General features: G+C 46.3%; 1 protein-coding gene across 1 annotated transcript; it reads left to right on the top strand.

Annotated features, from left to right (window-relative positions):
• Positions 1 to 13,738, top strand: LOC128305691 (protein Wnt-10a). Its single transcript, XM_053043268.1, has 5 exons — positions 1 to 68; positions 5,510 to 5,736; positions 12,651 to 13,036; positions 13,118 to 13,490; positions 13,551 to 13,738. Exons 1-5 carry the CDS (start codon positions 1 to 3, stop codon positions 13,736 to 13,738), a joined length of 1,242 nt encoding a protein of 413 aa, XP_052899228.1.
• The last annotated feature ends 777 nt before the right edge of the window (positions 13,739 to 14,515 follow it).

Consider the following 14,515-nt stretch of genomic DNA (forward strand, 5'->3'; position numbering starts at 1 on the left):
ATGGGGCGTTGGGAGGTTCGAGTTGTGCGAAGGCTCATACTGTGGTTGTTGCTAATTGCGCTAAAAAGGTAAGTGCTTTGTGCGAAAATGGATCTCTGAAAATCGGTGTGGCGTGAAGTGATGGAAATATGATGAGAACATGATTCGGAAGGAAGGAGTTATCAACCAGAAGATAGGGTATATTTTTGTTTTAGTGTGAGTTAATGAAGAAGTTACTGTAAAATTGTTAAAAACACGTCTAAAACTTGTAGTTTAAACATTCATACTGGAATACCAGAAGAATATTCGGAAACCAAGGCTTCATATTTATTGTAATTCAGGACCTCAATTAAGTGTGTGTGATTATATTGAATATTTAGATTAATTACGTTTCTTTAGTATTCGTATTGCTCAAGAGCCTGCCAAATTTTTAAGAATTAAATTGGTTTTCTCATCTCATTGAATAAGATAGATCATGAATTAAACATTTATTAAAAAGTGTCAAAAATAATAATATTGAGAGTATGCTGGATACAAGACAACCAGCAATTTTAACATTAAGTTTGTAGATAAATGATTAGATACGAAGAAAATTAACTCAAATATATTCATTTAATCGTTTGAATATATTGCATTTCGAAATACTCTAATGAAAACATATGAATGGATCAAATAATATAGATATTAAATCTAGAGTTATGTCGAGAACTACTAGACCACAACTTATGAACTCCTCGTCGTTTAAAATGTGTCTTACATTTTACTAAACTGTTCTCTGGATTAAGTCATAAAAATGTGAGACAATAGATAAACCTAGACATGAGAAAAGAGTTATTAATAACTACTAGCTCTTTGCACCAAATTTCCTTTAGAACGTCTATTTTAAGCGCATGAAGCGTATGTGAAGCCTCAACAAAGTCCCGCTAACCTCGTTCGGAGAGCACGTGATAAACATTTATCTCTAAAATTTGTTTACGATGACAACATAATTCTCTCATGCACAAAAAGGCACACCGATTGACTGTAGCCACTACCGAAAGTATAACGCTCAACTTCAACCAATGTGCATTAATCAAGCTTTATCAACCACAGCTTGAACGTTTGCCAAAAACGGAGCGCTAAACAAACCGCTTCCAAATCCATCGCTCCACCGTTGTCAGCTCAAAAGAGACGAAAAGGACTGCCCCCGAACACCGACTGCGTGCGTGCAGCAAACTCGCTGACGAACCGCACCGCAATCGGGCCGTAAATCAACATTATACCAACTATAAAACATTTACGAAACTATTTCAAAAATAATAAAGCACTCTTCGGGGCGGCCCAGACAGCATTTGCAATGAGCGTACGGGTCAGAAGCTCAGGGCAGCAACAAAAACATCGGACGGATGTGTATCTGCCCGGGCTAGATGGATGGACGAATAGACTAGCTGTGCGAGGGCACCGAGTCTGGGCCGCGTCTGCTTCGATAAAGATCCGATAAAGCGATGCCTGCAATGAATACAAATTTACGCATTACGTGGCAAGATGCAGTCGAATGCGAAACTTCCTCCACGTAGCCACTTCAGGAAGGCAATGAATTTATCTTTCCAACGTAAAGTTGGTTGGTTGCAGTTTCGCACTGCATCCTCAAACTCATCCGATGCAAAAGGGTGCTCGGGACGTAAAAATCTCGGCGAGTGATGCGTTCGGTTCCCAGCAGATCTATCCGGTGTGATAAGCGAAGAGTGAATGTCTTTCCCTAAAACAAGGTTCCAAAAAAAAAAAAAAACCAACGTATGGAGGAACACTAAACAAACACGGCACAAACAAGCATTACGTCGTGATCCGGATGCTTCCTGTCGGGAAGCTTATCTTCCGTTTGTGTTGTTTCCGCACCGTCCGAAAAGGATTTACAATCGCCCGAAAGTTTCCGCTCCGTCCATTACGTCCATTGACGTCAGGACACATTGCGATTCGGGTGCGATTTTCATTCAACGATCGTTTCGTCTCGTTGCATCAGCTGCATCAGCTCGCTGCGATCGGCCGAATCGAATTCGTGTGGGTCTTCCAAGTTCCAAAGGTTTTGCATTTCGTGTATTGTGACATGCCCCCTATTCTGCTAGACCATTGCCGATCGGGATGGCTATCCCTGATACGGATCTGCAAGAAAAGCGAAAGGGACGTGAAGAACCCGGTGCGTGTGTGTATCGCAGATCAAGATCGCAGATAAGCAGTCTGCAGTGACAACGAGCGGATGATGGCAACGACTGGCAATGAGATGTGTTTCTTTTTTTTTTTTGGCAGTGATCCGAAGGGATTAATGACATCAATCAGGGAGCTCGGCAGGATCTATGGTTGGGCATTTGTTATTCGATACTGGCGTTTATTTTGTTCGCCATGTTTTGCTCAAGATCATTGCTTTGATCATTTTGACCAGTGCGAACCAGTTTGATCGGAGATCGGAGCTGCTCGAAAGCTCGGAAGTTTGGATCATTCATAGCTTTTTTTTTGTTGGAACTATCGTAACTCAACCGTAACCACCCTCGTTCGAGAAATTGATCGAAACCGTCCGGTGGTACACGTGACATCGAACTCAGTTCGCAGTTCGCAGTGGAAATTCCAAACTCCTAACGCGAAGCAGCATCGCCTGAGAACCGGACTATTTGAGAAATCTGTTCCACGCTTGTTCCCATGCGTTACAAAATTTGTTCGTTTGAATTTTTTGTCCCGGGGGCGCGATTGGGAATGCAACGAGTTGCACTGCCAGCGAAGTTCAGGGAGCATTGTCCAAATTAATTTCGTTGGTAGTAATTTTGTGTTTTCACTCCGCTCCGCACTATCACCAGACTCCAGTGTTTTATGGTGGAAGTCTAACAAACATTGTGGCAATTAAAATTTAACCTTTTATCCGATTTTTTGTTTCTTTGGTGCATTTCAAGCTGAACAGCCCTCTAGGACGATACAGGCTCAACGCGACGTCAATTGCGCTTACCATTCGCTCGGTAACGGTCGATAATTTTCTTATCCTGTCGTCGTCGTCGTCGTCGGCTGCCTGCAACAGTCTGTGGCTCCCCGAAATAGTTGGCATATTTTCTTCGGGGAGAAGAAAAGCCACACGATGTGGTGATGGCCCTCCAACTTCGCCACCTCCATATGCCGAAGCTCCCAGCCCGGCGAGAGAAGAGCGCAAATTAGTATAAAGTTTCATCACCTCCGCCTCGTATGTGGCCAGGCTTTCGGGGTGCCCTCCCATCCCGGGTAGGCATAAATTCCTTAATGGAGTGATTATTTTCTACCGCTTGCAAGCATTTAATCGCCAAACGCAGCGACGCGCACACGGATGGAAAGCAAAACGCTCGACCGAGGAAATGCGGTGTACCGCATACGCCAGAGTCGTTGGCTTCTGAGTGAGGCTTCTCTCCCGGGTCCCCGGGTGAAACGAGCCCGTGGAATGCGCTTTGCGTTCGAGTGCGAGATGACTAATTGGTTTGCATTGGCAACAGGAAGGTGCAGTGGAATGTTTCCGCGCTGTGGAAATCGCTACCCCGACTGAAAGGAAATCTACTCACCTGTGCTAGTATTTATGAACTTTTCTCCCCCCACCCGATCAAATAGAGCCCATTTTCTGTGCAATGCGCTAGTCTCAGTGCGGCGATTGCTGGAGATAATTTCTGAAAATAACTCGCCACGGCAGCAACTGATGAGCTGGAGCGCTCTGCATACACCACGCGTTCTACGAAACGTTAGTCCTTCGATTAAAGAAATAAAATCTCTCTTTCACTGTAGCGATCACGAATTGGGAAGATCTTGCAAAGCGGTTTCCACCACGTTCTTGTGCGATCACTCCCCATCGCCAGCTCGGAAAGAATGTCAAACATTTGGTTTTATTGGCTTTACTTTGCTCGCTTCTCCACACCGGTGCGATAAGGTTGTCTTCCCCACGGCCAGCGCCCCAGCCTCAGGCTGCTTCAGATTGTTTGCGCAAGATCTTACCCGATCGCGCCGACGTACGCCGCGCGGGATGCGCTTGGGCAATGGGAATGAAATATCTTCTCACAAAAGTTCTCACGGCCCCACAACCATCCGATTGGGTCAACAGCAAAACCGGGAGTCGCACCGTGTCGTTGCCGCCCGGTCTGCGGAAGCTGTCCGTGTGCCATCGAGCAACGATGGATGGTGGACATCGATTTAAAGGGCTCATATTTACCTAACCCTTCGGGGCACACGGTATGCAACACGGTGCACGGGGATGAAGGTTTTGCCGCCGAGACGGCGTCTTCTTTAGAGCTTTAGAGCGACGACACAACAACAAAAAAAGGAGATCCGTCCCACCCAGGAATCTAGTGCAAAACAAGCATGCGGTAGCAATTATGATGAATATGCCACAGAACAGAGGAGGCGTCCTGAACGTTCCCAGGATCGCCGAATGCGGCAACCAGGACAACTCGTCCCTGAAACCTCAATAAAACGGGATGTATGTGTTTGTTTGTTTTTTTGCACATCTTGAGAAACGATGAGAATTGGGGAGAGAAGTCACGAAAACGAAACTATGCTTTACCGTTCCCAATGGTTGATGGATGTCTAACTGGTAGACATTAATAACTGATATGAATTTTTGTGCTCATTTTATTGAATTTCTCATGGTTGTTGTGTCTACCCTGATTGTCTTCTTCCTAATGGTGGCAGCACATTCCATCGGGTAGCAGGCATTTCAAAGCAATATACTGTTTTATCCCCTTTGCCTTTTTCGATGGGAATACACCCGATGACAACGACAGACGACGCAAAAAAAAAGGATGAATTGGGATTACAAAAGCGAACCCATGCGATGGACATGATTAACTCATAACTCACCGCTGACACCAATTAGGCTCGGATTAATGCGCACTGCAGCGCGACTGCATCGCCTGTCGCTAATTGATAAAATTAATTCTCCCTCCCTCCCGATTGCTACCTCCCAGTCCTCCAAGTCCTGCGGAAGAATGCAGCATGCGTCCACGCACGCACATCTTCGACCCCCCCTTTGGAACCGGCAACCATGCAACCATACGCCGGTTGCACTTCATTATTAATGAGCATCTTCGCAAGCAACTTCGGGTGCATCGGGTGTTAAATGCCGAGCGTTTTGCGCCCAATATTGAAGGGGAGAAACACACGCAACAACAACAACACAAAAAAAACAACAACGCACCCGGGACGGGTCAAGCCGGTGTCCAAAGTGGAGCATAAAATGACTGCAGCGCAAAACGAAAAAAAAAAAACAGACGACAACCGGCGAACATAATGTGACTTCTTGCACGCCGTCCGCACAGGATGCATAATTTATCTGCCACATATTAATTGGCCAACCATTAAGTTAACGAGCCGAAATTAGCAGCCATTTCCCCTCCCCCCCTTTTTCGGGCAGAGATTTTCTACCGATATCGCGCATGTGTTGTAAATATTAGCCATAATCGGTGTGTGCGTATTTGTTTATGTCCACTTTCTACTGATGTTTCGTGTGTTTTTTCTTTCTTTCCTGATGTTCTCCTCCTTTTATTTTCCCCACCAGAGTTCAAAGTTTGCCGGATGTCCGGGCGACGTGCCGCACGGTGCCGGGGCTGACGCGGGACCAGCTGGAACTTTGCTATCGGGCGAGTGACGTGACGGCGTCCGCCATCGAGGGACTGGAGCTTGGTGTGCGCGAGTGCCAGTACCAGTTTCAGTGGCACCGGTGGAATTGTTCATCGCTCAGCACCAAAAGCCGCAATCCACACACATCGAGCATGCTGAAACGAGGTAAGCGTAAGGACCGCCCGGTACGATCTACTTCTACGCCCGGCATGATCTTCATCACCTTCGGGAAGCGTTCCATCCCGAACGCACACGTCGCACAGTATCCGAATACCCTGGACGACCCCTTTAAGCGTGACCAATGGGCTTATGGGTCATAATTTTCTCTAATGCTACCTTCTTTTTTTTTTTTTTCGTCGTGCCCATCGTGCGAGGGACGGGAAAAACGCATCCAACTGTCTCTAACCGGAGGCCATTTTCCTGGTATGTCATCCTGGGACACATTAAAAATTGGGAAAATTTATGGTAAATTAAAGCTGCTCGAATTGAAGATGGGAAGGTGTCGCTTTGTGGTACCTAAGTACTTCCCAGCAGATTCGGGTTTCGGACATTTCGGGGTCCTGCCCCTGGAGCACATTCCGATGACCAGGGTAACTCATTAGCATAGTCTTTCTCTGCTGCTGACACAACAATAATGGACGGAACATCGGAAATTCGTTCAACTTCCCATCTGATGAGGGTCCGAATCCTGGGTCTGTGAGTCCATTCGTGTTCTTGGGTGTTCTGTGCGACTTCCACAATGGAAGACACAGGGTGACACTAAACGCACAAAAGGTGTCAAACGGACGGTGACGTCGACAGTATTCGAACAAATCGAAAAAAAGCACACAAAAGAATGAAAGGTTTTCGGGATTTTCTGTTGCCACTTTTGAGCAACAATATAATTTAAATCTATATCTTCATCCGGTAGTGGCATCATTAGTTATTGCCCACAGCTTACGGCATATTTCTCCATTTCCGTGAAGTTGTCCAGAACGTTGCATAACCGTCGTTTCGATGGACGTCGTGATGAATGGCATTCTTTCGCGTCGGAGCATCCTCAGAAACACTGTCACTTTCTGCAGTGATGTTCCAATGTCCCCAAGCCAACATTTCGCCATACAGATTTAAATGGGAGTTACTTTGCTCACTCGTCCAGAGTTTGTGCTGATTGACTGATGCTCTTTTAACTGGGAGCGGGTTTAAACTACCGATCCACCCGGCACAGCCCGGTCCGAAAGTCCATTCAATTGTCAAACCGTGTGTCAGCGCGTGGTCCCATCAAACCGGGACCACGGTGGTCGGTCCACCGTTCGTGCATCTCATTCAATCGTCAATCCCATCGCAGCAGGCAATCAATCCTTCAACCCACCCGAGACAAAGAGTGGCCAGTTGACAAGCTACGCAAAACTGCCCGTGTTGGCGTACAGGGGTTGACTTTTACCTTTTCTCGCGCGGCCCTACCCCGGATAAAGACGGATGGATGGACGGCCGAACTGAAACATCAAAATCGAAGTATAAATTGATGTAAATGTTTGTTCCGTTCCGTTTCCGTCTGCCGCGCGTCGTGTATGTAAATGACACATCATCAATGTCGCGCAAGGAAACCTGCGCCGGAACCGGTGCCCTCTCCCGATTGAGCGAGGCAAATTTAAACACGCGAAGAACATAATTTGTCATGACGTATACATATGTCAAAGTGTAGCCACCGTGAACAGCCGCTTGGGATGGATAAGAGGGGATTGGGACGGAAGCCCTCTTTCGCTCGCCAAGCCTTCGGGTCATCATCGACTCGTCAATTCGTCCGTGCGCCCGGAAGGTTGTTTATGTTGTCGCGATTCAGGCGATTTTCCGCTCGTCAACGGTTGACATTTCAGTTTCCCGGGCCGATTTATGCAGCCTGCAGTTGCCAGCCTGCACTTTTCTCCTTCTTTGCATCGCAATCGATCGGCCCAATCGATCAAGTCCGGGTTGTGCGGGTCGAGGTGCGGTCATTCGTCAAATTGATCGTTTTAACGATCGTGTGTGTGTGTGTGTTGCAATAAACCGTCACCGAAAGGGGGGGAGGGGGAGGAACCGCGCGAAAGGTTACCCCGGGGGGATGCAATCCTTCTTTCTGCTGCTGCTGCCATTGAAGGTTGGAAGGTTCTGGGTGAATTTGTGGGAGATTTGCTCGCCTGCAAAACAATGGTGCAGCGGTGAAGAGATTGCTGTGATTGCTTAAGCGAGTGCGAGGGACGCGTATCTTTCATGGAAGGTACTTATGCGCGCGTGTATTTTTTTTTTTTGTTTAGAGAAGAACGCAGACAGATGGTGGTGAATACATTTGAATGCACTTACCGAATACTTCCTTTGATGTGGATGACGCAACGGGTGACGGTAATATTTATAACCGCACGTCAAGCATTACGCTTCCTGAGTGGCTAATACAGCCATCCGTCGACGTCAGCAGGATTTTTCGTTCGCTGTGGATCAATAATGAGCGGATTTAATTTTCCTTCAAAAGGATTATCATTTTATGGGACAAAACAAGAGACAGAATCGTCACATCAAAAAAAAAAAAATACCTCCCATTTAAGAGACGAGATTAAGGTAGGAAAAAATATCAGGCACTCTGTGTCTTGCACATATCTGGCACACGTGTCCCGGGGGCATTTTGGGTTGCAATTTTGCTTACTATTTGTTTTTCCTCGTTCGGCGTCTCATAATTGCATTCAAATCGTTGGAATGTAGTTCACCACCCCCTAAAAACACCCCGAAGCTTGTACAGCCGAACGAACGCTAAACACTGATACAGCCTGATGCTGGTTGCCAAGCTACCCAAGGTGCCACTGAACCAACGCCAAGCCAAATCAATTTAATTGAAACGCTTCCGGTGGTCTTTCGCAACAGCACGTTGCGCGCGCTCTCGGGAAGGAGCGAGCGAGCAAACATTAATGCGCTCTAAGCGGAATCATTAAATTCAATAATAATTTTCTTGATTGACTCCCAATCGGCCGGAGCGTGCGCTTTTTTTTTCCTCCATTTTGTCTTGCCGGGGGTCCGTTCCGATTACCGTTAGAGAGCCGCGGTTTTTTTTTGTTTTGTTTTGTTTTTTTACTTCAAACCACTCACACCCACGACTAATGATGGGCTCGCGTGTTGCATGGTCGACGGGTATCGATCGTCCAATTCGATTGCATCGGCCACCCCCAACACCCCCGCACATATTCGCCGCATGATATGATCGATTATTTTTACATTTGCACCCCGAGGCGGCCGGGGTGTGTGTGTAAAGAGTAAAACGCTCGAAACGCAAGCGAGAAAGTAATCTGCGCTAGTCCGATAGAGTCGATCGGGTGGCGTGTGGGGTTGCGTTCGCAAGTATTGATCGAACCGTTCACACATTTTGCTGGTGTCCATTTGATAGCCGCCAGCGTGCAATCGGTTCCAATCACGCGCTGAAATGGTTCAACTGCAGAAAACTGACACGACGCAATGTTTGCACAAGCGAAATGACGCAATTTGATGTAACGATATGATAGGCGGCACTGCACACACCGAGTGCCGAGTAAGTGGACATGAGTTATTGAAAGTAAATACGGTATTAGAACCCCGTATTATTAGCGATAATGAAGGGATTCGGCAATTGTATGGCTTCCGCGTGCGGGACAAAATTAATGCATTTTGTGCAACATGTTTTGCGAATTATGCAGCCCCACTTTTGTGGAAGAAATCAGAGGCAAAACGAGAGGTTGTTTTGAATTTATGGACAAATCATTCACTCGTAGAAGGAAGGAAGCAGTTAAATAAAGTTCAGCCCCCCTTCCCTTTAAGTACTTGCCCGAACAATGTGAAGAATGTCCCTTTCGAACCCGAAACCATGGAAAGCAACCGATCAGCAGCACATCATCGGCCTCGGAACCTTATCATTTGGAAGCATTTTCATTGCTCATTGTCAACACTCGTACGAGGGTAAATTGCGATGCTGCTGTCAGTGTCCATCGTATTGGCGTTTCCTTTACCCCATCCTCGGTGCCCCGCAAACGGAATCTTGCGCTGCATGAAATTGCGCCGCGCAGGACGACTTTCGATTTAGAAGATTGAGCGCGCGAGAAACATATATCTGCCCGATGGTGGAGATGGACGTGCGGGAACCCGCAAGGGGAAAACCCTTTACAAAAGTTATCCCGTGATTGTGTCTCTCCGCAGGCAGCAGCAGCATTCGCAAAACGCCTGGATCCGTTAACAAAGCAAATAAATTCACCCAACTACACGATCAGATCAAATCAAATCAGATATTTTCCACAATATGTGAGGGTTTTGCAGGTTCCGCTTCTGTCCCTGGGGTTTGTTCGTCCGTTCGGCGGCAGTTGGAAGTGATTCCGCACGTAAAGGGGCTCGGGTCAGATCGAGTTGCCTCAATCGGTCGCCTCGGCACCGGGAGTAGGCTTATTTATGCGCACCGCTGGCCCCGTATTCAAAACCGCTCACACACAAAATGACGTTTATTTACAATGAAGCAAAAGGTAATGCGAAGTTCGGCCGCTAGGGCTAGGGCACTAGGGATCGTTTACATCGCTTCGCATTGTTCGCGTGATATCTCCCTCCGCTGGACGGCAAATCGGAGCAACTTTATCATACAATTGTGCCTAGTTTTGTGGTGGATCCGTCTCCCCAGACGATTGACACTTTGCCGCACTAACGACAGCAGGCCGGTTGAGCAGCTCGATAGGTGTTATTAATTTGATTGACCAAATCCTAGCCACACATCACGCCAACTTCCAACTGTAAGTGCTGGCCGCTTCTTGTCCGTTCTATCATTTGCTTTGCTCTGATCGATAGGCCAACCTGTGAGGTACACACCCAAACCAAAAAAAAAAAAGGAAGACAAAATCTCGGTTCCGTGTCGTGAGGTACCAATATTCTCCCATTCGTGCTGCATCGTGCACGAGCGTGTCGATTCTGAAAGCCCACCAGAACGCGGCGAATAACGAATGCAACCACCGAATGCAGACCGGCAGCGGATGCAGACCGTTGCAAATTCTCTCCTATCAACTTCAGCCCGGTTGGCAGGTTGTAATAAATAATTCAAAAATCACCAGCCAACATCGTCCGCGTCCTTGCGATCGCAGCATCCTCACCCTCGGTGCCCTCGGCTCTCGCATGGAGGCACTTTTCAATTTAATTTCCATACAAATGAAATAAAATTTATTGGCTGATTGTTTTCGGATTTCAAACCCATCTCGGGCGGGCTACCGGTAAGCGAAGGGTGGAAGCGAGACATGGGCGACAGCGACGGTGGAGGAGACCGATTGCAAGCGTCATGCGACATCTTGTCTGTCTGTCGTACCCGGTCGGGAGCTGCCAATTCTTCGAGGGCAGAACCGTTGGCTTCGATACGCGAGGACGCACCATGAATTGGACGTAACTTGGCGAGGTACTTCGGGACGGGATGCTGGCCCAGTGGATGGGAAGAAGGTGCAGACGGATGAATTTAAACGTCCATCCAGTTCGGTGTTTCTGGGCATCATGTGGAGGCAACAGATCCCACGGGAAGGATCATCCCGCAAGGTTTCGCGAAAAGGTGGATCGGTCGCAACTGCTACGGGTGGAACGGGAACTGGTGTTGAAAATGAATGGACGAAGACGGAGAGCTAAATCAAACATTGAATGTGCAGCAACGGTTGGTTAACGAGGGCTTTGAATTTGTGTCTTTCATAACAGGGTGGAATCAAAATTCAACCTAAGCTCGATAGAAACACATAAACACAGCGTATGAACATTGTTTGTATAGCGATACAATTGTTGGAGCATTGGAATGGAGTAAAATACACATGATTGAAACAACAATACGAAATCTTACTGCTCTTACTGATAATATTCAACACTTTGAAATGTGAGCTGTTCTTATATAAAAAAAAACAATTGTATTATTGATTTCACAAGTCATAGGTGATAAAATTTAGTTTAAAATTGCTAATCGTAGCAACCCTCACAAAATGTCACCGTCTATTTATTGAGACAGTTTCTTTTTTCGGTCAAATATTTGTAAACGAATTTCATAAAGGCTTCATGACAATTGGGCGGAAGAATAGCCACTAAAAAATTCGGATCAATGTTCAAGAAATAGGTTCGTTCCATTCGTACGGAGTAACGATCGAACCTAAGTACATACAAATTCATAAAGTAGATTATTTGCACCTACAGTTTTTGTTCGTCTTACGATGATTATAGCGTTAACATTTGTTGTTGTTTCTCTTGCTCAAAATTATATTGGAATGCAAGCAACACTCATAGTAACAACTGTGCCTCCGTTTGTTCAATGAGCTTATGTTGTATGTCTAATGTTGTATTCCATTCTCATGGATGAAAGCTGTCCGTATGCCACGATAGTATTGTGTAGACTTAGAAGGTTGAATTCAGTAAGGAATGAATTTTATGCACTACTTTGCACACATTGAATGAACGACGGAATAGATCAACGTATAAGAAACTGTAAAAAAATACATTTATAAGACATTTCATGGTCGTTAATGGTTGTATTTGCAATCGGTTCGAATATTACAGCAAATAATATATGTCATATTTTTTACATTTTTAAAAAGGTCATTCAATCTTGAAATATCATTCATTTCCATGCATCCTCAGTTTATTTGTTTAAATTTATTCCTGCCTTTAATTATGGTTTCATAGCTCCGATAAAAAATATCGTTGACAGTTGCCAAGAATTCATAGTAACACTTTTAGTAAACTAAAAATATAGTAAACCAAAATCTTTAATTAAATATAATAAAATGTTTAAAATTGGCAACGAAAAAAAAAAACTTTCCCAACTTTCGAGAGATTAAAAAGATAAGTTGTAAAATTATAAAATTTCGGCATATAAATTTTAGTCCATAACGCTAAACGGAAATATTTGGACATCAATTCCGGATTAAATGGACTTCCATGATTTGGAAACATTTTTCAAATTATTATCATATCCATTTCAGTCGAACTTTTCAAATAAAGATAAATAATATTGAATATCATCATTCTATATTCTACTATTCTATATCATCATTCTTTCTATACAATCATCTAATTAATATCTTTTTTTCAAATCTCCCTTCGTTCAGGCTATAGAGAGAGTGCATTTGCGTACGCGATCGCGGCAGCCGGCGTCACGCACAGTATCGCACGTGCCTGCGCCCAGGGTCGGCTCATCTCGTGCGGTTGCGATCCGTCCGTCAACCGGAAGGGCATGTCCAAGTCGCTGCGCGAAAGCTTGGAAAAGGAGAAGCTACGCTTCCTGGACGCTATCGCGGAAAGCAATAGCGTGTTCGAGGAGGGCGACAGCCTTCGCAAGCTGAAGGCGAAACAGGCCAGCAGATGGAAATGGGGCGGCTGCTCGCACAATATGGCGTTCGGGGTCGAGTTTTCCGAGCTGTTTCTAGACTCGCGCGAAAAGGGCGCCGACATACAGTCACAGATCAACCTGCACAATAACCGTGCTGGCAGGCGGGTGAGTTAGGAGCGTTGGGGGTTGTGTGTTGAACAGTTAGTTTTAACATAAGTTGTGTGTTTCTTTGTGATCACTTCACAGGCCGTGTCGAACAACATGCAGGTACGGTGTAAATGTCACGGAATGTCCGGTAGCTGTCAGCTGAAGACCTGCTGGAAGTCGGCCCCAGATTTCCGCGTAGTGGGGCGCGTCCTCAAGCAACAGTACCGTCGCGCGATCCTTGTCGATCAATCGAATCTCGGCAACGGGCCACCGATGATCGTCTACCGCAAGCCAAAGAAACGCAAGCACGTGTCTAATTTACGCCCGCCAAGAAGGCAACCCCGCGAGCAGCAACTGGTTCCGCTCGGCGGCCGGCTCAGCGGTCCCACCAACCGGAAGCTGGAGAATGCGCTCTTCTACTACCAAAGATCACCGAACTTTTGCGAGCGCGATCAGATCTCCGACATACCGGGTAAGGATGGTAACGATGCCTTGGTGTACGGACTGACTTACTTTGCTTTGTCCACTGCAGGCACTATCGGACGACGCTGTAATCGGACGAGCAGTGGCAGCGAGGGTTGCGCCTCGATGTGCTGCGGCCGGGGTTACAATCTGATCCGCGAGAAGCGCATCGATCGGTGCAACTGCAAGTTTCACTGGTGCTGCTTCGTGGAATGTGACGATTGTGAAATCGAGGAGTGGATCAGCGTGTGCAACTGAAGGTGTTTCGCTTTATGCTATGCACGTTCGCAGCGTGGCCGATTGTTTTGGTCCCGGGAGGTGGTGGCAAACTAATTAAAACCCGTCCCAGCTCGTGCGTTGTTGAACGACGGAGAAGACAGTGAGGCAACTAAGCAGTATTACGGAACGATCGCGTTCCCACATCAATAGCTAATCCAGTCCGGCTGGATGCTTCTGTACAATGTTGTACAATTTTTGTTTTCATTTTCTTTTTATATTGTGTGTGCGTGTGTGTGTTAAGGTCGCCGTCGTTGGGCAGGGTGGTTGGTGAGCTATTGGCCTTCGCCCTAATCCAATGCCGAAACCCAATGCTCTCGCCCTATCCGGACAGTGATTTCACCTTAGCTTCCTAAGGAACCGTGTTATTTATTCGAATGTGTTTTTTGCGTTTAAATTAATTCTAACCCCGTAAGCAGCGATTACACCTTGTATGTGTCATAATGTGCGGCACGCGAAACAGTTGTTTTATTTTTATATCGGTAACATTACGTTGTGCATGCCAGAAACCAAACTCGTCGTTGCGTGAGAGTTTGCGTGGTTTCGCTCGTCCGATTGCCGGGTGCCATCGATGTGCAGCAGAAAAAGGTTGAACGAAAGGATGTTCGGTGCGGATCTTCATGGAGATTAATTAAAGCAAACTGTTGGCTACTAAAATGCGAAGAGAGTTGTAGAATAAGGCACGTAGAGACATAGAGAACCAGCTTTAGCGAGGCGCAAGTAAATGTAGCGAATTGATTCGTGATAATAAATTATGTC

Source organism: Anopheles moucheti, chromosome 3, assembly GCF_943734755.1.
Source record: "Anopheles moucheti chromosome 3, idAnoMoucSN_F20_07, whole genome shotgun sequence".
Classification (NCBI taxonomy): domain Eukaryota; kingdom Metazoa; phylum Arthropoda; class Insecta; order Diptera; family Culicidae; genus Anopheles; species Anopheles moucheti.

Bases quoted from the DNA above. Each gene is read 5' to 3' on its own strand.
- LOC128305691 (XM_053043268.1), top strand. From the start codon at position 1: ATGGGGCGTTGGGAGGTTCGAGTTGTGCGAAGGCTCATACTGTGGTTG. The intron at 13,037-13,117 runs GTGAGTTAGGAG...ATCACTTCACAG, and splicing joins ATAACCGTGCTGGCAGGCGG to GCCGTGTCGAACAACATGCA. The intron at 13,491-13,550 runs GTAAGGATGGTA...TGTCCACTGCAG, and splicing joins TCAGATCTCCGACATACCGG to GCACTATCGGACGACGCTGT.